Source organism: Trichogramma pretiosum, unplaced genomic scaffold (genome assembly GCF_000599845.2).
Source record: "Trichogramma pretiosum strain Unisexual culture from Peru unplaced genomic scaffold, Tpre_2.0 scaffold1, whole genome shotgun sequence".
NCBI lineage: Eukaryota > Metazoa > Arthropoda > Insecta > Hymenoptera > Trichogrammatidae > Trichogramma > Trichogramma pretiosum.
In genome coordinates this window covers 1713764-1739644 of record NW_019641703.1, presented here as the reverse complement: position 1 = coordinate 1739644, position 25881 = coordinate 1713764, and the positions used below count along the sequence as shown (strand labels likewise).

Sequence of the window (25881 nt, the reverse complement as noted above, 5' to 3'; positions counted from 1 at the left end):
ATTTTACACAAATTATGACAAGATGACAAAATGTGAAACTTATAAAAGTGGAGTCTTGTATTATTTAAAATTAGAAATATCACTTTATATTTTGAATAAATTAAATAAATTTTAATTACATCAAATGTAATAAAATGTATAAAATGCGCCCGAGCGACATTCTAATAAATTTATTGCGCAAACACTTTTTATCAAGTTTTTATTCAAGATTTGCATCTTATTCATAAATTATGCTGATATGTATTTTAAAATTAACAGTAAATGGGATTTTACGCGTATATTTTGTGATTATGCAATTCACTCTATAAAAACAGAATATTAAATCACTTTCATACTTAATTATATCACGAAAGGTATTCACATGATTTTCACTTCAACAATTGAACCTGAGGGTACCGGAATTATCGCAAAAATATATTTTTTTTAATTTCGAGTCTTTACGTACAACTTATCACAATAAATAACTATTTGATATTATAATTTATGAAATACAGGCTATGATAAACATCACTCTAAAATATCTACTGTGAAACATTATTCATTTAAATTCAGTGCCTACAAAAATGGGTAATTTGACAAACCGAAGTTAAACACTTATTCAAAAACAGAATTAAATTAATATCCTATACTCGCACACCATTTTCTGTTAAAGAAAAATATATCTCGAAAATTAAATGTAAACATTATAAAATAGCTCATGATAATAGGAATATCAAACGCCTACTTATAAAAAAATTCATCAGTCAGTTAAGTGACTTACTGTATTCTAAGTATGAAGAAAAATGTATAACTAAGAAATCTAAACAGAATTACTCGTGTCGATATGAACGGTCACACATTTATTGCGCATCGATTATTTTCATAATTGTACAGTACCGACTGAAATTTAGAAACTAACAGAATCCAACGAATAAGCGTTCTAAGTATCACCAAGTTCAATTCAATTAACAAATTTTAATTGTTGAATGATATAGATACGCTACTATAGAAAAAACCGATTTCATGTTACATTTCAAGGCGTTCAAGTGTACCGATCTACGATCTTTTTACCCTTGACTGGCACAATTATTATTTACGAGTCGCACACAATAATATTAGCTTTATTTAAACCTACTTAAACTAGGCGTATATTGTAAACGTTATATATAAATGTGTATATAATCTATAAATTTATTATATTCATAAATATAATTATTTAAATGTATCTAAAAAGAGTCAGCCCTGAATTGGAAATGTGCTCCCTATATTTTGTTTAATACTTTGTCTAAGACTGGAGCCCTCTGCATTGCAATTCGTGACTAGTTGGTTTATCCCAACTGACAGTTTGATAAAATTTACAATTATGTACGTTAAAGGGTTTTTTATATTACTCGAGGATCTCTCGAGTACTCCAGTCCTTCTGTCGTATTACGATACGCATTACATATTCTACACAGTTAAAGAGTCACGCAAAGTTCATTCCCACTGGGCTCGGATACTGCTCTCGGACGTCAAATACCGGCCCCGATGCGGACACTATTCTACGCACTGACACACACACACGAACACACACACTCACGCACACTCATACATGTTTTCTTTGAATTTTCAATTGTCACTGCTAGCTACACACGGCTTTCACTCACTATAACTACTCTCCGCTCCTGTTCTATATATATATCTCGTTATCTCGCTGGCACCCGTGCGTACTCGGCACACACAGCTTTCCGAGTCTATAAAGTCACCAGCTGTACGTGTACACGATGGATGTCGGTGGTACTTTTTCCGATACTATCGCGCGCTTGCGGTGATACTTGTGTATCAGTGCACGGAGCGACGACGACGAGATCGCTATTATTTACGTTCATCGTTTCGCGCAAATCGTCGTTGGCACTATCGCATATTGACCTCCCAGAGCTTGAAGTAGTTGTCGATGACCTCCTGGAACCACTGGCGGCGCTTGGGCTCCTTGAACAGGGGCGCGAGTGTCTTCAATTGCATCTGCAGCAGAGCCTCGTTGCCCAGCAGACCGTCGAGCTGGCGCAGCAGATTTGCGTCCCCGTGAAGCTTTAGCAACGAGGCGTACGTGAAGATGTAGTACTTCAGCTTCAGACGCTCCGCTGCCCAAGCCTCGACAGAGTGGTTGCCTGAAGCCGATAGGATGTTTCCGATGTGCTCTGCGTACCAGGGCGAAAAGTAATTGCTCAGTTCCAAGCTCGACAGATCCGAGACCCCTCGACTCTTTAGACGCTCCTTTATTCGCTGATACACCTGTGGCTGGTATACGAATACCTGTTGTTTAACAACAAAAAATATTGATTAATTTATAGGTTTATCATCAATCATTTAAATTTGTTACTTCAACTACAGTCGATTTTTATAAAAATATGAGGATTCTCTGATGAAATATTAACGATTTACGACTAAGAGCCTATAACGTCGAGTAATTTATCACTTTATTATTTTTATTCATTATTTCTCTGACAAGAAACAAGATTTGACATGGTACAACTTTCGTAAAAAGGATTCACGCGTGTCACATTCGTTCAATAGAATTTTATTTATCGCGATTAAGAGATTTTTCACGTTAATGACTTTTATATCTTAATACGTATTACAGTGGGGCCTGCTTTATAATGCTGAACTCGTAGTTGCGATTCTATAACAATTACACTGGCGCATGAACATACTTTGTGCATGTACTAAACAGGAAACGACCGATGCATGCTCTTGATTATTTAGTTCGTCGCTTTTCATCGAGAGGCAATGCGACTTTGGACTTTTGTTTATGATAGTATTGCACCAATTTTATCGTTCGAAATTCCAAGAAAATGCGTAAATTTTAAACAAATAATAAGACAATTTTTCTATCGTATTTGAGAATAAAAAACGGAAACAACTATTTTTTTTACAGGCGTACCGTAAATAAAGTTAATTAACTACTTAGGTATTGAAAATAAATAAAGCATACGAAAACCAATCCGGAAAGATTACATTAAATGTATATAATAATGTTTATAATGATATGAGAGGATAAAGAAGTTTTGTCACCGCACGAGAGCTGGCGAAGACAATAAATTAGCCAATGAACCTCGGGCATAAATATTCAAGGCGAGCGCTGACTTTTGGTTGTATTTATTTACCTTGCAGCGTTTCGGACCCGAGCAAACTGCTGTGCAGTCAGTATAAAGAACGTGTTACGCAATATCTCCAGCTCGCCTGCTTCAAAAGTGGTGATGCAAACTATCACTCTATATAAGCTAAGCATATAACACTATAACACGTATAAATAATAGTATATCGTGCACGCCGTGAGGCGCGCTTATATCAAATTTTGAAAAAAAGCTCTACCCCTTTGAATTTCGAGCGTTAGAAAATATCGTTAATTTGTATACGATTACTATGCCGCAAGTGTGGGCTGTAATTAGTTGTATTTTTACGCTTTGACGCGTGAAACAATGACGCGCGAAATTGTACATAAATTTAATGTTCATTTAGTTTAATGCTGTTTACGACTTATTATTTTGAAAAATTAAAATTTACGTCATCTCGGTGTAAACGTCGATGATTCTCCGTATGTAATCAAGCACTATCGATCTTACGACTCTTCATTCGGAATCATTGGCGTAAAACCACACGATTTTTTAGTGGATTATTGGTGACATGTATATTTGTTATTTAATGGAAGTTTTTTGATCGATACAGGATGAGTAAAAAGATCAGTAAACCGCAGGCTCTTTTATATGACGAGCGAAAAACTTTACTCGTTTCGATTGACGTATTCAGCAGCAGCAGTAGCAGCAGCAGTGTAGCTAGCTTTCGCAACAGCGATAACTAAAAAGGCGATTTTCGAAATTTCAAGGTAGCTGAGAATGGCAGTCGCGAGTGTGTAGCAGCAACGTTACATTCCACGACTCTGAGCGAATACAAAAAAAAGGAAAAAAGAGGAACAACGAGAATAGAGACACCGATTTCGAGCGATCGCGTCTAGACTTTGATCATCCGCATTCCCTAATAATCTCAGAAAAGTCTCACTCGCTGCAGTGGCCGACCAGCTAGCCGCTAATGAAGCGATTCGTCGGCTTTCTACGCCAATTGATACAGCGCATACAGCGTATATCCGATCCTCAACCAGATATCGGAAAGTCGCGCGCGATGCTTACCTGGAAGAGCGAGTTGCCGGTCACGTAGCTGGCGATGTAGTGCGAGCCGAAATTTTTCACGAAGCGCAGCACGCTGGCCTGATCGCCGACGGTGACGCTCTCGGCCTCCTTGGCGACGGCCTCGTCGAGCAGCAGACCGCCGGGCCCGTCGTCGGCCCCGAGAGCGGCGAGCCTCTTGGACTCGCGGAAACGCGACACCCTCACCAGCACGTAGCAGTGGTCGCCCGTAATGAAGGACGCGTTGATGCCCAGGTGGCGGGCTATGGCCGCCCTTGACCAGCTGCCGGTGAACGCTCGCCACGGTCTGTCCAGACGCTCGAACGTGAAGTCTCGGAAGTAGGCCTGTGTGTTTTATCAGAGAGAGACATATTATAAGATTTAATTTAAAAATACAATTTATTCCAAATATTTTCATGTAGGTAAAATGTAATTATAAAAAAGCATTGATATCAAGTTTGTCAATAATTTATTAATATGTCTACGCCAAAAATTTCATTAACTTATGTAAAAAAATTATTTACAAATTACATCATATAGATTTTCAGATAACCTAATAGTACAAACATTTATTAACATTTATTTTTACAATAAAAGTATTTCCTATTTTCGGTTCCTTTCAAAAATACTAATCATCTGCATCCTGATCAAAATCTTGAACCGCGCCATCGGAATCTACGAAATCGGGATTTGTGTTTGCGCAAAGTTTCCGTTGACATGGCGGGCAGAGGAAGCAACAGAAGACACCACCTTTTACGCAGATGCATTCGTCGCTCGAGCAGCCATCTTCGCAGTGACAAGCGATCAGCATGGGCAAGTCAATGGGAATCAAAAGTTCCTCCGTCATGTCCGGCACCAACATACCGTTGCATGAGGTCCATCCCCAATTGATCGGTTCGACTTCGGGGTAAATCCATTTTCGCAATTGGGAATAGGTCCGGAGGGCGTGCTGTTTGGCGGCGCCTTCCGTTGGTGGCAACTCTTCGAAAGCACCCGTCTTGAGAACGTTGTTTCTGCAAAACATCAGGTAGCGCAGCTCGTTCAGCGAGAAATCGTGGGGCATCTTTTCGCGCAGATACAGTTCGGCCTCGTTGCCGTAGATGCCGATGATGAGGGTGTAAGCGGCGTCGTACAACTCGTCCTTGTTCGTCGTTTCTTTGTAAAATGGAGCGGCCAGCTTCTTCAATTTGTTGATCGAAAATACCCGCACAAGTTTATTTTTTGACTTTTTGTAAAAAGCTGACGTAGTAGAGCAGCCAGTAAATATGTGCACAAACGCAATTATCTCGTTTAGTTTCTCGTTTTTCAAACATTTGTGGTTGTAGAACAAGGATGCTCCTTTCTTCTCTCTTTTGAAGTAAATGTACGCGAGATCGTCTGTATCAAAATTAGTTCCAAGTTGAACCAAAATTACTAATATATCGATATCGTTCCCAACTAAAAGTATCGGTCTTGGTTTATTTGTGCGAGCATAAACTATCGCAGTCTGAACCATCTCAAAGTGGATGTCATCGGAAGCGAATTTTACCTGGGCTAATTCTTTCTCTTCCAGATCTTTGTACATCATCTTGATTAACTGTGTTTTATTTTTCTCGCATTTCAAAAATTCATGCTTCGGTAATGGACATATTTCATCGATGTAATCTTGTAAATTTAATATTTCTTTTCCATTGTCAAGTTGTTGCTGACGATAATAGATTACCGACATAAGTTCTGCATTCGAATTGTTTTTTGGATGTTTAGAAAATACAATCGTTGGTTTTTCGCTGAAATTTTTCATCAAGTAGTCGGCGTAGGCCTCTATTATCTGTCCCACCGTTGCACCGGGCACCCATTCGACCTTCCAAAGAAGATACTCACCATCGATGATATTCGTTGCCTGTCGCGATTGTTCCGTTGTCAGGTATGTGTTAGGTAGGAAATTATCGTAAAACTCGGTCGGATTGGCTCTGTGCATGTAATTTATATCGAACAGGGCTAAAGGCACGGGCGCAAGTTCGTAGGTAGTGAGCTTTTTTGCAATGGAACGAGGCACAGTTTTCATAAGCTTGAAACGTTTATGAATTTGCTGAGGAAAGCATGCCAAGGTTTTTTTCGACTTATCTAACATTGAATTATGACGAACATTTTGGTCCGTTGGTAATTCGTCAAACGTATTAATTAGTATTTTCTTCATGGCTTTTTTTCCAACATTTATGACATCATTAATGTTACTTCCAAAATAAACTTGGCTACTATGTATGTTCACAATAGCACAGCCTTTGATAAAAATATTACAACGATCAAAGAAGTCCTTCAATTTTTCAATATCAAAAGAATCTTCTGGATACTGCGGATTTTGACAGTCGATCATTTCCTCGAATTTGATGCCACAAAATAGCTGTGTCTCGTGGAGCAGCTCCAGCAATTTTATTTGGCCAAATATTTCGTCGGTTCTTTCGTCAAAGCTGGTCATTGACTCCTCGAGAAAAACTTTTTTCGACATCTGTATAGCTTGTTTGAGCGTTAGTTCGAGTAATCTGTCGGGCGCTACACCCGACCAATATGCATAGCCGCGCTTCAGTTTGTTGAATTGATAATATGCCTTATCGAATAATTGTCTCTCGCTGTCACGTCTACTCTGGAGCATAGTCTGCACGAACAAGTGAGTGGCTTTCGCGCATTCGAGGTGACCAGTGGCATAGAGAGTCGGAGTAATCCAGAACAAAGCTTCGATTTTCTTTCTGAAATGTCCCTCGCGCTCGGCTTCGATGAATCTTTTCATCAAAAGGACTAATTTGAAATACTGTATCCAGAGTTTGCCCGTCTCGGAATCGTTACTGTACGACTCGAGCTTGGCCATGAACTTTTTCATGGGCTTTCTTAGTATATGTTCAAAGTAAGGGACTTCTTCATCGCTATTTGCGTACAGCTTTCTGGCTTTTTTCAACATTTTTTTTTCTTCGTCATCTAAATTTTCGTGCGTCATTATTTTGTGCGCAATCACCAGCTGAATCATGGAATGGGCTCTAATTGCCCGAGAAAAGTCTTTTCCTTGCAAAATGTTATCAGTTTCTTCCTCTTTATTTATCGTTAAGAGGGCTTCTCTCAAACCAGAATTCTTCATTACAGTGCCTATAACTTTAAGAAAGGATTTTAAGATCTGGTGAGTTCCCAAATTTACTGTGATCGAGCGCAAGTTAAGAGGATCCTTTTTAGGATCAATACCAGCTATAATTTCCATAGCTTGAACGTATCGACGAGGTTGAAAGGTTACAAAGCATTTTGATTGCCCGTTCAAATTTGTTCTTCGTCTCGCTTCGGTCAAGAGAGTTAAGATAGTTTCTTGAGGAAACCGTGACATTTTGACAAAAGGAAATGAATACACTTTGGTAAGTTCGGAGTTAGTCTTCGAGTCGAAGCAAGCGCTTTTAAAGGCATGCCAGCCGATATAATTTGGTTCCTCACTTTTATTGAGAAACCATAACAAATCTGTGCTCTTAATACTTATCGGCACTCCAATATAATCCATTTTTTTCAAATCCTCAACTTGTATCTTATTATTAAATTCGTAATTCATTGTATTAGAAAGAGGAAGCGACTGTATTTCTTTGGCATCAAATTCTACGTCTTCTGTCATAGAAATGGGCGGTGTAGGTTTTACGCACATGATACCACTCATGTACGAAGATCCTGGCGCTAGATTCAGGGAATCAAAATCATCAAATACGAATTGAACCTGACTTTGTTGATCATATCTGAAGACGTCGGCTTTATATAAGCGATCTTGAAAATCAACCATGTCAGTGTACGATGCACAGAGTCCAATATTATGAAGACGCGTGATTAGCTCTTGAGGTGGCAAATTTTTTTCCAACATGGTAGAAATCGCAAGCAAAAGAGACGATGCGTACGACTCCGGCCGTACTGCAGATATAAGTATATGGCCTATAGTGGTCATTTTGTTGAGCAGTAAATTTTGTTGCTCCTGATTTGGCACGTCTTTCTTGTAAGTGGTAATCAAGGTATTGAAGAAGATGCGCAAACTATTGGGAAGATCTTTCTCTACTCTCATCAAGTTCATGTTAATAGGTTTACAATCTGTTCCATACTTCTCCGCTCTTATATCTTCGAGTATGAAGTGAGCCGCCAACTTTATAATTTCATCTCTTTTGTTTAACAAATCCCGAGGGAGATTCAATAATTTTAATACATCATTCTTTTCTACACTGTTTTTGAAATTTACAACGCAGTCTGGAGAATCCTCATCGCAGATGACTATTTCTTTGTTATAATACTCTTGCAAACGTTGGCTGGTTTTGAGAAAGTATGGTTGGACAGATTTTAATTCGTACCTCATCGAGTACGCATCTAAAATAGTCTGTAAACTAAATTGACACCTGTGGGTATTTTTCTCTAGGTAGTATACACAAAAAGAAAAAAAATCTGTTGCAGCTCCAGTTTTTACACCTGCGGCATCGGGAGGGCGGTACTTGTAAAATATTTGTAAACACCTCCAATGGATAAACACTGGATTTTTTTCGAAGTATTTTTCATCCTTCGTTAGTAATGTTGAGAGACGTATCTTAATTGTGTCAAAATATTCATTTTGTTGTTCGAGATTTACTTGAGCCGCGTAGACTTCTAGCATCTCTAGGGAATCTATGGTTAAGATAAGAGATTCTTTACCATCATTTATAACTCCATTGCAAAAAAAACAATAATTTTTAAAATCAAATTTTTGTGCTTGTAGGATCCGTTTATTGTGCCTTCTAGACTTTGCAGCTTGCACAGCCAAGAACAACCTTGTTTCATTCAAATAATCCGACTTGCAATGTCTGTGTACGTAGCCTTCCTGCACGTCAGTAAGATATTCGTATAGGAGATCTCGCTTTTTTTCACTTTCTCTTATCAAAGCATTAATGCCATTTGCCTCCAATTTTACGCCCAGAAATTCAGGCGATTCTACCTCGCGATGACAAATCAAACAGTGCTCTTTTCTAAAATATTAATTTAGGTTTCTTAAAAGGATGAATAAAAGTTGAAATTATTTGAGTAGAATATTATTTTTTTTACCGATCCATATTGTTCTTAATCGTACTCCACTTGGGGTACCGAGATAATGAAAGCAATGAAAACTCTAAAAATTAAGATCATATCTGTTTACTTTATTTTGTAATATGTCTATGATACGAACATTTAAAATTCCTATGATTGAAACCAATAAGTGGATGCTATATCAAATCGTTAAAAAATTAGTATTTATTATGCAGTAACTTCTAAAACAGTGATTAGGCAGCATTGCTTTATCATTTGAAAATATTTTCTATCGATCTTATTTTAACAGATTCCTTATGTAGACTTTCTATCAGTTTAAAAATTGTAAAATGATTTATAAGCAATTTATAATAAATCTACAAATGATGCGAGCATAATTGATTTGGTTTCAATCAAAAGAAAGATTTTTAAGTGCGTTATACAAATAAAAATGGCACAATGAAACTTACTATATTTTCAAATAACTGATGATTACTTTTGATTGTAACAAATTTTTGCAATACGATTAAACAAAACTATTATCAATTATCAACACTTTTTGTGTAAAATATGAAATTTTTATTGCTTCACTACCCTCAGATTTAACGATTTTCATAGTTCACAACATGATCTACTTACGAGCGATGACAACTGTTTGAGAAGTATTATAGATGAATTCAAACGAAAATACGACGAATCGAGGGTCGAAGAACTTGCCGTTTGTTTTGAATTTTACATATCTCGTGGTTTAATCAGTTCATATCCGAATACGTGTCACACGATTAACACGTTTATTTATCAACTTTACAATCAAACAATTTCGTCTTCATAGCCTTGAAAAATGTTATACAATCAGCAATTTCACATCTGATTACCGAGCAACTGTCATATTTTTAGTTGCATTCGAGCATATCCAAAAAATCCAAAATTTTTCAAATGAAAATTAAAATACTTGCGCTCTCATACCGGTCGAAGTGTATTATATATTCCAGCTCAAGCTCTCCTCGTCGAGGAAGCAAAATGTGTCGACTCACCTGTAGCAATTGCCTAACGTTGTCGCAGAACTCCATGTGGAAATCGCCGTCGAACACCATGGCCGCCTTGCTCTGCTTGGGCGGCGCCGATTGAGGATTCTGGAAGACGTCCAGAGTTGGCTCACGAAATATCCAGGAGTCGGTATCGTTGCGCGGCACTACGCGCAGACTGATGCTGAGGTAGCCGTAACGGCTGAACACGTTGACGGCGGCTCCGAGGCGAGGATTTTGCGAGGTCTGGGTGAGCGCCGTCTGCCAGCGGGACGACAGCAACGCCAGCAGCAGTACCAGCTGACCCGGCCACCACATCGTCGCTTAGCTGTTTCTGTACCCGCGCGGAATTCCTTCCTGCGCCACCTTTTCAATTTTTTTCGTCACCTGCAATCCGAAATTCATTGTTCAAATTGTTGCAAAAATATTCGTTACAGAAGACGCTGAATACTTTTACGCAAACACGTTGGTTTTTATTTTCCATTTAAACGATAACTCGGCAAAGATTAATGTTTTTTTCGAATCGGTAACGATTAAGCATCCAAGTGATCAGATTAATGATTCATTATAGGTATTCAAACATTTCTGGTATTATTGCTACAACATATATTACTTGAAGATTTTTTCCCCATCTTTTAATAAATGATAAAAAGCGAAGTGAAAAGCTATGCTGCCACCAAGGACAACGCGCGTCTCGCTCAACTCTTGCGTTATAATTAGGCTCAAAAATCAACGAGCTCCGCAAAAAATCTTTACACTGCAGCTTACAAATATATGCACGCAAGACTTTTTACCTGCAGCCGTTGGCTCTTCTCTGCAATATATACATTATTTTGCCGCCTATATATTTCTCTCTTTCTTGTCTTGTGAATTAATATTGACTTATCCACAGCTGTAGCTTATTAGCAAAGGATATGTATGTGCAATTCGTTCATTAGCGCTGCAGAAGCTATTGCTCGAATCATTCATAGAGAGAAAATGAATCGGTAATTATGCGTGATTCTACATCAGAGCGCTTACTTACGTAACTGAGTTGAATTCATGTGCAGTGCCAATTTTTAGTTTTGTAACAATCCTACGAGTTTGGTTTGTTCAATTGAATAGAACGGAAAATACTGTTTTTGTTTGTAATACAAAGAAATCTAAATAATTCTTTGATGATATAAGCGCGTTCAAGGGTAGTAAAAATATCTATTTGTTAGTGGTTCCTAGAAAGTCAGCTGATGAAAATATGGGTCAATGTACTGATCTTTGATTTATATTAGAATGTATGTTCACGTGACAATTAGTAATTTCTCGAGTTTGTGAATAACTTGCAGTTTGTTAATTTTCATTCTGGATTAGTGCCAAATGTCAAATCATTTCGGTGACTATAAATCTGATTTTATGTAAGATATCATTTTGTTAAATTTATATCTAATGTACATAAAATTGAATATCAAATTTAACACAAGTTTCGTTTAAAAAAGTTTAAATGTTAAAACGCATGCAAAATCTTAGTTCGTTAATCTCAATATAATGCATTACATTGTATTTGATAATATAAGCGAAGGAAACTTGAAACCAAGAGAACACTTCCAATTTATTATATAATTATACATTGAAAAAAAATATTTTTTATCGAAGCACCAACATTCGTCATTTACATAAAATTGATCGCTTATTTACAAAAGTTGAACATCGTTTTTTCATTACATAATAATAATAATGCAGTACTCGTTGTATAATTCGTGAGATAAAACGAGAAATGACACATAAATTCTTTCAACTATTTTTACAGCATGTTATTAAACAAACCTTATGTAAATATGTCAATGTAAATATTTTATCTGCTGAAAATCGAGACTTACGTTATTGAACTTGTAGCAGTTAATCTGGTAGGTACAAAAATAATATGAAATATACTCGCGGTAACGAGATTCATATCAGTTGTAAATAAAAAAAAAGTATGCTAAGCGTTAGAGTCAAATAAACCTGCACTGCGCACCGTCGAATACAAAAAAATTTCTGGACAGATGTTGTACACAGAAGATAATTTTTTTATTCATTTGTACGAATACGTGTGGCAACAGATTTTCAATGCACACGAATGCTTCGCGTAACCATGAAAAATCGAGATCTTCAAATTTTTGCCCGTTGAATCATTTCGTAGTTTGTGTCACACGGTCGCTGACTTATTTCACGGGTAGGTACCCACTCAAAGTACGCTATTTAATGCAAAATAGATGATTATGCACTCACGAGACTAATAATCAAATGACAAGCACATAGACAAGGTACTTCCAGAATTGCTTAGTAAGTAATAATATCATTTAAAAATTGTAGCTCAATAATTCATGATCTTCCGATCAAGCAAAAACCATAGGATAAAAAACTAGTGTTTGAATATGGATTGTGCAACTAAGAGAAAAGTGTTAATACGTTGGTTCTGATTCCAAGCTCGCGCGAGATAACATCTCATTCGAATGACCATTTATTATAACAAATGACACTCACTCATCTATGTCAAGGTCTACCAAGCGTAAAAGTAATTGTTATTGCTCTTTATGAAATTCGTACGGTTGAATGATCTCCATACACTCGTACAGCAGAGTGCATAAAAGTGAATCAGTTAAAAAGTCGTTAGGAGTTCGATGTATTAATAATTTTCTGCTAGCTAATTACTCGGGATGATTTTTGTTTAACTTTGTTTATACTTGATAGATTTTTTAATTTGAAACAGGTTATTTTTAAATTTTTAATTATTTTCAGTATGACCGTAAATGTCATTACTACTGGTAATGTTACAGGAATTATCTAAAGCTAACTTACAAATGTAATAAAAAAAATAACGAGTTTTTTCGTAATGCGACAGAAAATTTTCAAAAACAAAATTGAAGTAAACAAGTGCGCTGCTGCGTTTTTGGAATGCTCGCCATTCTAAGATGATAGGATGAAAATAAAATTCTACGTGATTGCACGTCTGCAATCATAACGAATAATAAAACAATGCAACAGCAAATTTGTAATTAAATTTTTTTTTTCAAATATGAACGAAAGCAAAAGCAATACGCTCAAAATGAAATATTATCAATGTTAGTGAGAATAAAAGATATATAATTGAAAATTAATTACTGTATAAAGTAAGAGAATATGAAAGTGTAAGTTTTCGTTCTGAAGTTGAGAAAATTATATACAAAGAGTGATACTTGGAGTCACGCAATCGGCAGGGTACAATTAACTTTTTTAACGCTTCGAAAGAAACTGGTGAACCATCCCGAACAGGGTGAATCAACTTCTCAGAGGAATTTATTTAAAAATAAGATATTCCAGATAATATTTGAAGTATTTTATTATGAGTAACTTTTTATTTTTATTTTCCAGAAATAGAAATAATTTTTTGATATAACTCGAGTTATTTTGAATTGCTGTATTATTCATATTAAACATGGACAATCCTATTTTAGTATTATTAAGTTTTGTTAATAAAGAAGCACAACACTGCGTCTCAATTTTCCGATTATGAGTCTACTCTTGAATCACCAGACGATCGCTTTGTAAATCAGCAATTTTACGGAATTGATATCTTTATAACAGAAAAGAGATGCAGTTTGATGTACGCTACGTACTCTATTTAAGTACCTCGTCGACACGTTTGCATTGTCGCATCTCGACTGGAGTGAAAATTATACGAGCTGAAAACATTCGTGGTAGTCGTTTCGCTCAATTGTTTCATTACCGCGCGGCGTCGTTGCGTGAACTGCAGCGCATCGCGAAGAAAACTGCAGCAGCATTCAGCCACGACGAGACAAGTCATCAGCCGTCGTCGTCGTCGGGCATATCCCACTGACCTTTTAAAACGCGAATACGCACAAACGTAATTGCACAGTCTTGTGTGCGTCTAAGTGGTTCGTGTCGGCGAGAGAGGCACACGGTCGTCGCAGAGTATTATAACGATTTTATTTTACGGCCTGCGATCGCTCGCGAAAATTACGATATGCTGTACACCAGTGCAGTGGCGGTGGCGGCGGTAACAGCGGCTGCGCTCCGTTGACTGAAACTATGTATTATCTACGCTTCTTCTGATGAAAGAGCGCAGCCTAAGAGACCGTTTAACAAAAAAACGTGAATAAAACTACTCGTAATATATAGCTCCGCGAAACTTTTCAAAAAATTAAACTGAGTGCTGAACGCGCTGTCTATCTACTAAGTAACACACTCTTGTAATACGTATTCGTGTGTGTATGACTATCGCGCTTACAGTGGGCCAAACGAGCGAGCTCTTTTGAAGAGCCCCGGGTCAATGAACTGCAGCTGCCGCGAGATGCTCCGCGGCTGAAGCAAAATTTATTCAAAAGACTGCGCAAGCTCTATTTCTATTTACTTTTGAGTTTAGAATCTTTGGTAAGCATCTGTTAACAGATGTTAGAAATGCGCTAATCATGCGAAATTCTTTGGCGGTAGTGCCGATTGCAGTGGCTGCGTTGCGTTAGAAACAAGTTTTACGAATTATCCCACTTTAAGCTTTAAATTGAGATAGAAAAGTCATGCTGCGGTTGCAACCTATTTGTCAAACTTTAATCAAATCAATGTTTGCGTTGCGTTTGTGACACCAAAAATAAATTATTTGTGCAGATACACTTTGAAACAATGGGCAAGGAAGTGTCACGGTCGCAAAGTGGCACATTATGAATAAATATATGATTTAACAATAGATATAATTTTACAAATAAACAATTCAGCGTATAACTAAAACACTGACACGATACATTATTATGCGGTTGTAATCATTTTTTCAACATAGAGGATTATTAGTCAGAAGCTGTAAAACTTTCTATGAAACCAATTGCTTGATTTACAAAAAATATATAAGAGATACTATGGCTTATTATCCTACATGTGTAATTTGATCAAGCCTGAAATAACTAACAGTTATCTGAATGATATATCGTCAAATACTATTTGAAATTGTTTTATAATCTTCAAATTTACCTCTTTAAGATGAAACCCATTGATTTCAAGTTTACCCGATTATTGTAGAAATAATAATGAAAAAATAAAAATCTGGCCATCACGCCTCGCTTTCCTCTAACTTGAATTATTACTTCTGTCATATTTGTGCACTCGTACCCGAATGAACTTTACCAACTGCAAAAGCAGTAAGCAAACCTTTTTGTTTCGTTTTTACTTTTCCAATAACTGCTGGTGAGACTTATATAATTGCACGCGTGTTTTGATATTTCAAAGCTGTTCGAGTTGGAAGAGAAACAAAAAAAAACCAATTGTGAAACAGATACCCATCCGAGCGGGAAACAAAAAGAAAAAAAACTTCATGCGTTCAGAGAAAAACGTTTCGGTATACTTTCGAAAATTGCGTTTGCGGCAGGGTTTTGACAAAAAAAAGCTTAGCTCACTTTTATTTATGGATAAGGTGGGAATCACACATGTTTAAAGTTACTTTCATAGCAAATACACATCGATCATCTTTAATTTTACATCTTCCATTATTAGTAAAAATATTTATTTTTCCTAATTGAATATTTGTATCTTAACCTTGGTAATTATAACAATCGTAACTCTTCCAAAAGAGTCACAGATATAATTGTGCCATCAACGGTAGCTGCCTCACTAGCTCAAAAGTTGTATTAACGTAAGAGTCGCGGACTCGAGCGAGCGCGTCTACTGCATTCGCGGGCAGCAGTTATATATAGAGTACAAGCACGTAAAGTAGTAGCAGCAGCAGCAGCAGCTATATGGGCCAAGACATAAAATAAATTTTGCACGCAATCGCGAACAAGTTGCTAACCTCGCGGCCTGCGCGTTCGGTTATTATATCGACCTTACGCTGCTCACGATTCGCGTTGAGCCATGACTACGCAAACTGCCTCCGATGGAGAGCCGCGTGCATCTGCAGCCAGCTGCACGGCACGAGAAAGACGCGCGTTTTCACTTTCTTACGGTCTATTGGGAAGGTGTAAGCGCGTCGTGGTATACCTATATGTATGATACGCGCGCTGTTATGCATATATAGGCACGAGCGAGCGCGAAGTAAGCGAGCGAAAGGTGAGATAGACAAACAGAGAGCGCGAGAGCCGCTTTACGTGTATATACTTCTAACAGCTAACTCGAGCATGAAAATGACTGATGTAATACGCGGCGGCTGGCCAGGCACGTGCGCGCGCGAGCGAGCCATCGACCGTACATAAACACAATATTAACTACTTCGCTTATCACTCATTTATATTGGGGTACGTCTGTGCGAGCTCGATTTTATTACGCATGCAACTCTTTACGTAGATTAAGAGACGAGACGAGCTTCTTATACACATTATGGAAAATAATGAAACAATTATTATGTATTATCGCGAGGCTCGACGATTTATTACCCTCGTCGCTGCTGCTGACTCGACTCACTGCGCGATGTTCGCTCGCTGAAAAGTGCAAATAATTCATTCACCTGACTAAAGCCAAATATACTGTTTGACACCTGTTAATGTATCATTTAGCATCTGTATTCGACTTTTGACGGGTGTGATTTTTTCCACGATCAAGGTTAAGGTCGTGCAAGTTTTTGTTGTTTACTCTTTTGTGCATTACGCCGTCATTGCTATCGCTGAACTCAAGTACGCGTAATGAGTGTATTTTTTTTTTAAATTACATCTATACGCCAAAAAAAATTTCATATAAAATACTTATTTCAAATTGTAGTTAGATTCCATGATTCCCAGAAATTCAATGAAAGATCGATATTTTACTAATACAATGAAATGATTGTGAAATTTTGGCAGGGAGTGAATAAAGTCTATTATGCTTATAGAGAAAGAAAACAAATACTCTTAACGATTAAGTTCTACAGCTGTTATGCCAAGGTTTCTAATAAGATTATTTTATCTGCTGTCAAAATTAAAATACAGGATGATAAAATGGAACTCTTGTAAAGAAACAAATGAGCCACTAATGCAAAAAATAACATCTGTATAAATACTAATGTGGAAAAATATAGCGAATTTCGAAGAAATAGAACTTGAAAGAATTATTTTACCTCAACCTTCTGAATAGTCTAATGTGTAATACCAAGGACCTTGAACCATCATGTATTCATATACTTTTCCTGAAGAAATCCTTTGAAAATCGAGGTTGTAAAAAATTATCTTTAACGAGTTGAAAACGATGAAGGAGCTACACCAAGAAGGTTACGTATAAAGCTTATCGCTAAATAAATGAGAAATGATCGTATAAATTTTTGTTAAAAATAAGCTCACAATTTTTATTTTTAATGTAACAAGAGGATAACATTGTTTTTGAAAAAAATCAACCTTGTCATTAATATTTTTATTAAAACAAACATAATTTTTAAATTAAAAGAAGTAAATTCGTATGCATTTTTATTAAATGGAATAATTGAATTGTCTCGATCGTATACATTCACGCTGAAATAATGTTTTCACCGAACTATCATTTTTCAATTTAATTACTAATATTTTATTTGTTTGATTTTACTACTTCTCAAGTGCCTTTTGTAAACAACAAGAACATTTTTATGGCAAGTATAAATTACGAATAATGAAATGAAAATAAATTGTTATTCAATAAAAAATGAAGAATATTATACGCAGTATGATATCTATCATACACAGTATGATATTTAAAATGCGGAGGCTATGATTTGATTAATTTATGAATTGTGAGATACAATTTTTCATTTATAAATTGAATAAGAATAACGTTTATCACGTGCCATTCATGATTTTCAATACATGTAGCAATGAAGCAATATTTACGCAAATACGTTTTTAGCAAATTGATAAAATAACTTTCTAGACTGTGTACTCATTTTCAGGTACAAAATAGGGTGATAATCGAGCTCATTTCCGGTCAAACGAATGTCACTTTTCCCAAAGTTTTACAAACAAAATGAATAGGATTTGTATAAGTTACTGTATTCTTTTTTTTTTGAGCCATTGTGTTAATTATTGACATGAGTTTGGTATTTCTGCACTTTCACAATTTGAACTAGGAAAAATTTTTCGCGAACTTAAAATTGTTAAACACAGCATTTGATTTGCTTCAAAGAAAGAATCGATTTTCAATCGATTGAAGATAAATTGATCGCCAAATTTAGATTTTAAACTATGAATGTAGGCTAATAATTTGATTTAGTGCTTGTAAGTACTAAGCATTTTTAATCTAGTTCACTCAAATTCAATGAACGTAAGCCCATGTTTATAATGCTATATTAAATTTAATATTTAATGGAAATAGTGGGCGCCATCATAAAAATTATTGAACTTTACATTCAATGAAAATGTACATTAAAAGATCGGTTATTTCATTGCTGCAATCGTCTCTTTCTTTACAATCAAGTATTACTCTGCTACATCAGCAAGCGAGAAAATTAGCTCCGATCTTTCTCAAAGTCGTTAAACGAAGCCTACTCGGAATAATATCGCGAGCTTCTCGTACGTGTGAAAATGAGCCGCGCAGCAGTCGGCTCGATGAAGGAGACAATGCTTCAACGAAAAGCGCCAACAAAGCATATCGGAGAAAATGGAATATGAAAAAAGATGGAAAAAATGCGCAGGGCCGGACTACTAATTGCAGAGTTTGTTGGTAATTGGTGAAACAATATGCGGGGCGGGAGTCACAACGACGACGACGATGACGATGACGACGACGACGACGACGTCGCAGCGCTCAAGAAGTAAAGTCTGTGGGAAAAAGACCAGGTCGCTTGTATGCGCGCGATTATAAAACGCATTGTTATAATGCCGCGCGCAAAGAGTCGCGGTGGCGGCGGCGACACGCTGGAATATAATGTCGCTGCTGCTGCCGCTGCGGCGAGTGTTGCCGGATGAGAGTAAGAGAGAGAGAGAGAGTGAGAGAGCGAGCGAGTGAACTGCGGAGGTGGCAGTATAGTGGCAAACGGAAATTGCAATTTTACACGTCGGCACTAGGCACTTTCGTACGCACATACTTATAAATATGTATACTATAGTACATAAGTATAAATGTGTAGCGGCTAGCTCTCCTCCTCGACGGACAGGCGCAATGCTCGAAGCGTTTCCATGAACGATGACCGGGGCCCATGGCTCGCTATGTGTACGAATGTACGGCGAAATTTCACGACGAGTGGAATAATAATGCTGATTTTTCGGATCGCGCAAGCTCCACATAGGTTGGCGCCGCGTCCCGTATCGTCTGGACTTGGACCTTTTTTATTCATCTTTTAATTTTGATGGCACTTTTACAGGCATAAAAGTGTAAGTGGTCCATTGTTAATGTCTTTGGATCTTTTATACTATTGTCCGTTTATAGTATTATGAATCCACCGAGACCGATCTCACTATGGCAATACAACTTGTTTAAAAGCACAACGACAGCTGTGTTTTTATGTAGTAACTCTTCATAATCCTCTATTCAGAACATTTCTTTTGCTATTATGCATAACGAGGGTAAAACTTTGAAGACTGAATAAGCAGGCCGCGTTCACAGCAACCGGGCGATTTTTATAACAATGGAGGAAACATCATCAAGATTAACGTAGCGCTTAAACCTTCGAGAGAGAAGGAGAACGTTTTTCTTGACGCATCGGAATAATCGTCTTGAAATATCACTTACACACGATAACCGAGGCTATCCTTGAATAATTTTCTTCTTTGTAATTGCACGAGCTGAATAATTGAGCTCTCTCGATGTGACTAACGCGCGCCGATCGTAAAAGTGGCTATAATAAAAAATTGTGTTTTCGGTTGCGTGACATGAATCTTTGGCAAATAATGTGCACCACACGATGTTGACAAAAGCCAAAGCCGAGGCACGTGCAGCGCTTGCAATTTTTTTGCTGCTGCGCCTATAATTATTAATGCCGTTTAATCTTTTTGGTATTGAAACAGCCACGCGCTGTTAGCAACTGGCGTGTCGATATCAAACGCAATCCCGTAATTCGTTTTTTTTTCTTGCTACTGAGATTCTACAACTGCAGCAGTGCTTGAGTATATCGAAAAAATGCATTTACTATTTTTTCTTCATATTTAGTTCAAATTTAATAATTCTAATCGGAAGTCTATCTCTATTGTTTGAATTATTGTTTGAAAAAAATAACATCGTCACGGATTGTGATGATGAAAATTATCATATGCACCTTAAACTTGACATTATTCTGAAATAAATTGTTTCCCTTGCATAGTCTGAGAGTATGAAGCTGCGTATCCGCAATTAAATGTAGCTTTTGTTAAAAATACAGTGTAGTTAGAAAAAAAAGATTTACAGTTCGCAAGGCAATTTTTCATCGAAATTTTTGTATTTATGTTACGTTATTGTATGTTACGTAAATACTATTTGAAAATAATTACCATTTTTCACAATTACGGTGAAAATTAATATCATAATATTGAATGAGAACTAGGACGATATACCGCAAAGAGGCTAGACCCCAGCGAGGACAATATATTGTATTGAAATTAGTGGCTCGGAAACGTATTCGCGTTTTTTTCCATATAATACGAAGTCGTTGATGAGAATTTTCACGTGATATAGTTTTGCCGAGGCGTTGAAAACGCTCTTTTTCATTCAAATCGTTAAATTACCAAAAGGTATTATGTAATTGCAGAGAAAAAGCAGCATTTTATAATATATAATCAATTAGTGAAATATATAGCTCATTGCGAATAAATATATAAGCTCGGGAATTTGTTCTAATTAAGTGCATTATATGGCAGGTAATGCAGAGAGAAAATCGAGCCCCTCCGGGCATCTATTTCGCCTGTTACGTACTGGCGCAAACACGGAGAGTTTGAAGGGGCTGATGCATTGAAAAGTCATCACTTTTCGATAGTATCTTTATTATACGGTGTGAATTGCAAATTACAAAGTGCGCAGGGTGCTGCTCTTAATATCTTCGTCAGCGCTCGCGCGATGGCATAATATCAGTCACGCTCACGCGCTTGTTTCAGCGAAGCGCAAACGCTTCATGATCGTGTCATTAACATACCATACTACAGTAGCGCATCTCTGCCTCTCTCTCTTTTACTCCCTTTCTCTCTTTCTCGGGACTCTCGAGGCTCTGTCGCGGCATTGAGGTCCAAAAAGCGCACGTACAAAGCTATACATCGTCCGTATATATATTCGCAGCAGGAAGCAGTGAGCTATAATGTGCATATAATACCATCGTTAAACGAAAACCGAGGAGGCCTTTTGGTATAGCCGAAAAGGAAATGTAACATTTGCACAGCCGAGAGGGTCAGTTGTCGCAGAAGCGACGACGACGCTCGGTACTCTGGGGACTCGAAAAGTATGAGCGAGCAACCGAGCGCAGTTGAATAATAATTTTTGACAATCGCGCGCTGCGCGCTACATACGAATCTCCGGAGTTCGCTGCCTCGCTCGAAAAACTATTAAAATCGACGCTTCCGTGCGCGAGCCGAATTATACGGAGAGATGCAATGCGATGAAAATCAATTATAACGGGCCACGACTCTGATGAGTTTCGTAATAATGCGCCACCTGTGACACCGCGTGAGCGAGCACAGTAGCATTTAAACGCTCGCTAAGGTCATTACACGCGAGAGAGTGACTTCGTTATGTACATATACGAGAGATGTGAGATCTATCAAGGACAGAGCAAGGGTGGGAGCGCGGCTGTTATGTTGCTGCTGCGACCACGATTCGTACTGCAATCGGCACACGTGTTGATCGAAAGTATAATCATTTGAATGTGTTTTTGTAGTTTAATTAGAAAAGACAAAAATGAACTAGCATGGAATATTTTTATATTTGTAGGCATGTAAACTCTTTTTTTGATGTCTCGTAGAGGGATAACTTTTATCAACGAATCATTTTTTTTAATATCACGTCTACATTTACTAACTTGATTACGAAAAGATAATTTTGATTGAATTACTTGCCCTCTTTAAATACACATACAATGAAAATGCGATAAAACACTGTCATGTATCAAAATTATCATAAGTGATTTCCTTTGTATCAACGATAATATAACATCACTCACAAATCAAAGAATTCTATCCATTCAAAAGGAAAGGTAGTGATTTAAAATCATTGAAAATTAAAACTACAATGCATTGGGTTTGTCTTCTACTCTACTAACACATTTAAAATCATTAATTTATAATAACTCAGTAAAAAAGAAAACAATGCCCACATAACTGATGCGAATGTAAAGAAGTTGAGAATTAATTGTTTCAATTACAAGCTCCAATAAATCGCACTCAAAAGCCGAATTGAAAACGATATACTGATCTAATCGGTAATCTTGTTGACGGCAACAGATGGATATCTATACACCGCAAAAATGTCGTTTATGTATAATTGAAGCGATCATATTGAAGCGCTTAAATAGGTGCATGAATACGTGTGGCGTACCTAAATTCAATGATATTTCAATTGTCACATGACTCGGAATTGTACTTTTGAATTCATCGCCTCTGCGGATCACAATGTACCGAAGATCGTCTGCATCGATGCCACTTGATTTTGAAATGTGTGATTTTATTTGGCGATGAAGCTCAAAGCCGCAACAGCTGCATCGACACAAATATAAATACACTATTCACACAGCCGAGGCGATCGTCGATTTTTTCCTCGCACAATTCCCGACACACATATACACACGGTCAAATATAAATATAAACGAAAACAGAGAGGCATCGATCGCGTCCTATCGAAATTTTTGCGAGTGTGCGGCAAACCGTGGGCGGTAAGCGGCGCGAACCAGCGACCGAACGGACCGGCTCTTAGTGCCGGACTGAATGCCAGCCGAGCGCGCGCCAATATACATCGCTCGGCGAGTAGTGTTGTAGTAGTACCCGGCGAGTCGTCAGCTACTCGCGGTGCTATCCGTGTGCGTATTATATACATGTTCTCCGCTACTTAGGCTGACGTTGCCTCAGTACGCGGAGCGCACGCAATCAAATCGGTTGAGCGCACTCTGTATCTGCTACCAAGTACGATGTGCTGTAGTTAGCAGTCGTTTTTTGCACAGTAACTCCAGCTGATCGAGCTACGGAGATTCAGAATTTACGATTTCGACTATCGAAAGTTTCCGTTGTGAATTGTTTTTTTAGCAAAATAATTTTACAATACTTAAGAAGTCTTCAAATTGAAGTTTTCTCTTTTTTATGTTAAAACTTTTAACATGTCATTTTATTTTTGGTGTTCATTAAATATAAATATATTCAGAACATTAGTAACGTAAGCAACATTTAAAAAATCTCTTTAAAATAAAGAACATAAAAAACGACATGCTTATCATCGCAATTTTTTCAATAATTCAGACATCTTTGATCGTTTTGCGAGCAGAATATATTATAAATGTTCATTTATAAAAAGTATATCATTAATATTCAATTGTAATGTGTACAAAACATAAATAATATCAAAAAATGATATTGAAGTGGCTTACTTACCGATGCAGAATTGGAATTGATATCATCTATAGGTTGTGTAAAAATAATTATGATGATGATGATGATGATGATGATGACGAGGTAAAACTCCATGGAAATTACAAATGTTGTAGACTTGTAATAATCTTGTTATTCATAAAATTTCACATTAAACAAGTATCTTGAATTCATAAAAATTATTCCAAATGAATTAAGTTATCATCTTTGATAAATAGTATTTGTGACCATCAATACGTATTAGTAGCATTTAACAGTAGACATATATATGAATTATTATAACGTATTGTATAATAAATATTGAAATTGTTTACATATGCAAAAACAATGGTGTATGACTCGAGATAATCGGAATCTCAAAGAAATACGAAACTTTTAAAATGATATAAAATTAAGAATAATAATTAAATATTTGCACCAAAAACCTGATCTTGAATGTTCAAATTTATCTAATAAATATTAATTCTTTAAGTACACTGGCTTGAATACTTTAAAGTTTATTAGTAACATTTATAAAACTTTATCGTTTTAATTTACAAAAAATATATAAATAATCAAAAGACTTATTTTATAATCTAGAACGGAACATTCAAAAGTTTATTCTTACTTTTTTTTTTTAAATATAATGTAATTTAAAAATAAAAAATAAACGCATGAAAATATCATACTATGGAAGTTATATGATACTGTAGCTGCTGATGGTAAAGTTACATCTACCGTTATGATACATTAATATGAATATATTTTTGATCGATAAAGCAGGAATCAACTTTCGATAACTTCTGTAGCTTTTATAAAATTGATTGAGAAATATTTATTTGTGAGATAAAAAAGTTTGAATTTATAAAGCAATATCATGAACAATCATTGTAGTCTATTATCATCAAAGAAATCTATTCTCGATAAAAAACCAATGATTAAATGAATGTTGAATGAAATAAAAAATACATTAAATTATAGATTTACTTACTTTCTTTACAGATTAACAGAGTGAAACTTGAAAAAGAATGTAAAGCTGAAGAAATGAAGTTTTATTATTATTAAGAAAATGTTATTTCAAACTTTTTGTTTGTTTGTATAAACAATTTTAGATTAAAATAGGTTTTAAACATTAATTATAATTTAAAATATATGGTTTACAAAATATATGATAGATGGCGTTACATGGAAGAATGCTACTGACTATTTCTAAATATATTTTTATACTTTAAAGAATTTTTTCGAAAGTCTAATAGAAATGCTTAAAATTTCCTGGCTAGTTTTTGGCGAACGAAAAAGTTTTTGGACTTGAGAGAACCATTAGAACTTGACACATACTAACCATAACTGAAACCTTTTTTCAATATTTTATGGACACATTATGTTCCAAGTTTTTAATGAACATTATTTGGTTGTATAAATGGGGCATATACCATCTAAATATACTATCAATAGTTTTTTTATCTAGTACTTTTCAAGTCGCGTTTTGTCCTCGTTAATTTTTCAATTGTATTTTGAAAAAAGTTGCTTTTTCGACAGTAGATATACTTTATTTCGTTTCGACTTGAGTCATAAGTAAGTCAACTAATAAGCAAGTTAAGGAGTTGACTTTAGTGTCCAGCACTTTTATAAAAATACGTGTTCGTTACATTTGAAACGAAAGAAGTGTATACCTAACTTCTGAACTGACCTTTTCGGTTTGACACTTTTGGTTTGATTTTTTCTACAACTTAATTGATTCAAGGGAACTTCTCTATTAATTGATTCATAGAATCATCGATTAATTTATACAATTATTTTTACTTTGCCACTTGCAGATTTATTGATAAAAATATTTGCCATCTAGTGGTAAAGGCTTGAAGTTGCATTATTGGATTGAAATTGGTTGAAAACTAGTCTAAATGTTTTAAAACAATTCGATTGTTATTTTCAGGCTATTTTAAATGCACCTTATATTTATAACTTAATGGTAACAGTGAAACCGCTAAAAAATTAATTAATGGTAACGTATATTAAAACCTTTTAAATGATTATTTTGTATCGTGTAAATGTACCAATGTATCGTGCAATAAAAATAAACACGAGATAGCATAAAATTAAGAAAAATGTCAATTGTAATGATTTATTTGGCCTAAATTTTTTCCATTACATCAAAAATAAAAATATCACAAAAATTTTCTTTTGCAAGTTTTATAGTAAATTTAACGAGTGGAGCAAAAAAGATAGTTGAAGTTCATTGTAAACGAAAAAATTTCATTTCTTAATGTATCAAATTTTTAATCTTACAGCATATTGGAATAAGATGACGGTAGTACATAAATT

At 36.1% G+C, this 25881-nt stretch overlaps 2 protein-coding genes across 2 annotated transcripts; both read right to left on the bottom strand.

The window, feature by feature from the left end:
* Nucleotides 1-256: 256 nt before the first annotated feature.
* Nucleotides 257-22909, bottom strand: LOC106657510 (torso-like protein). The gene is made up of 4 exons (XM_014379078.2): nt 22541-22909; nt 10190-10567; nt 4143-4484; nt 257-2271 (listed from the first exon to the last, which is right to left on the bottom strand). Exons 2-4 carry the CDS (start codon nt 10496-10498, stop codon nt 1873-1875), a joined length of 1050 nt encoding a protein of 349 aa, XP_014234564.1. The 5' UTR covers nt 10499-10567; nt 22541-22909; the 3' UTR covers nt 257-1872.
* On the bottom strand, nt 4609-9810 carry LOC106657506. The gene is made up of 3 exons (XM_014379062.2): nt 9626-9810; nt 9195-9258; nt 4609-9118 (listed from the first exon to the last, which is right to left on the bottom strand). Exons 2-3 carry the CDS (start codon nt 9200-9202, stop codon nt 4768-4770), a joined length of 4359 nt encoding a protein of 1452 aa, XP_014234548.1. The 5' UTR covers nt 9203-9258; nt 9626-9810; the 3' UTR covers nt 4609-4767.
* Nucleotides 22910-25881: the final 2972 nt, after the last annotated feature.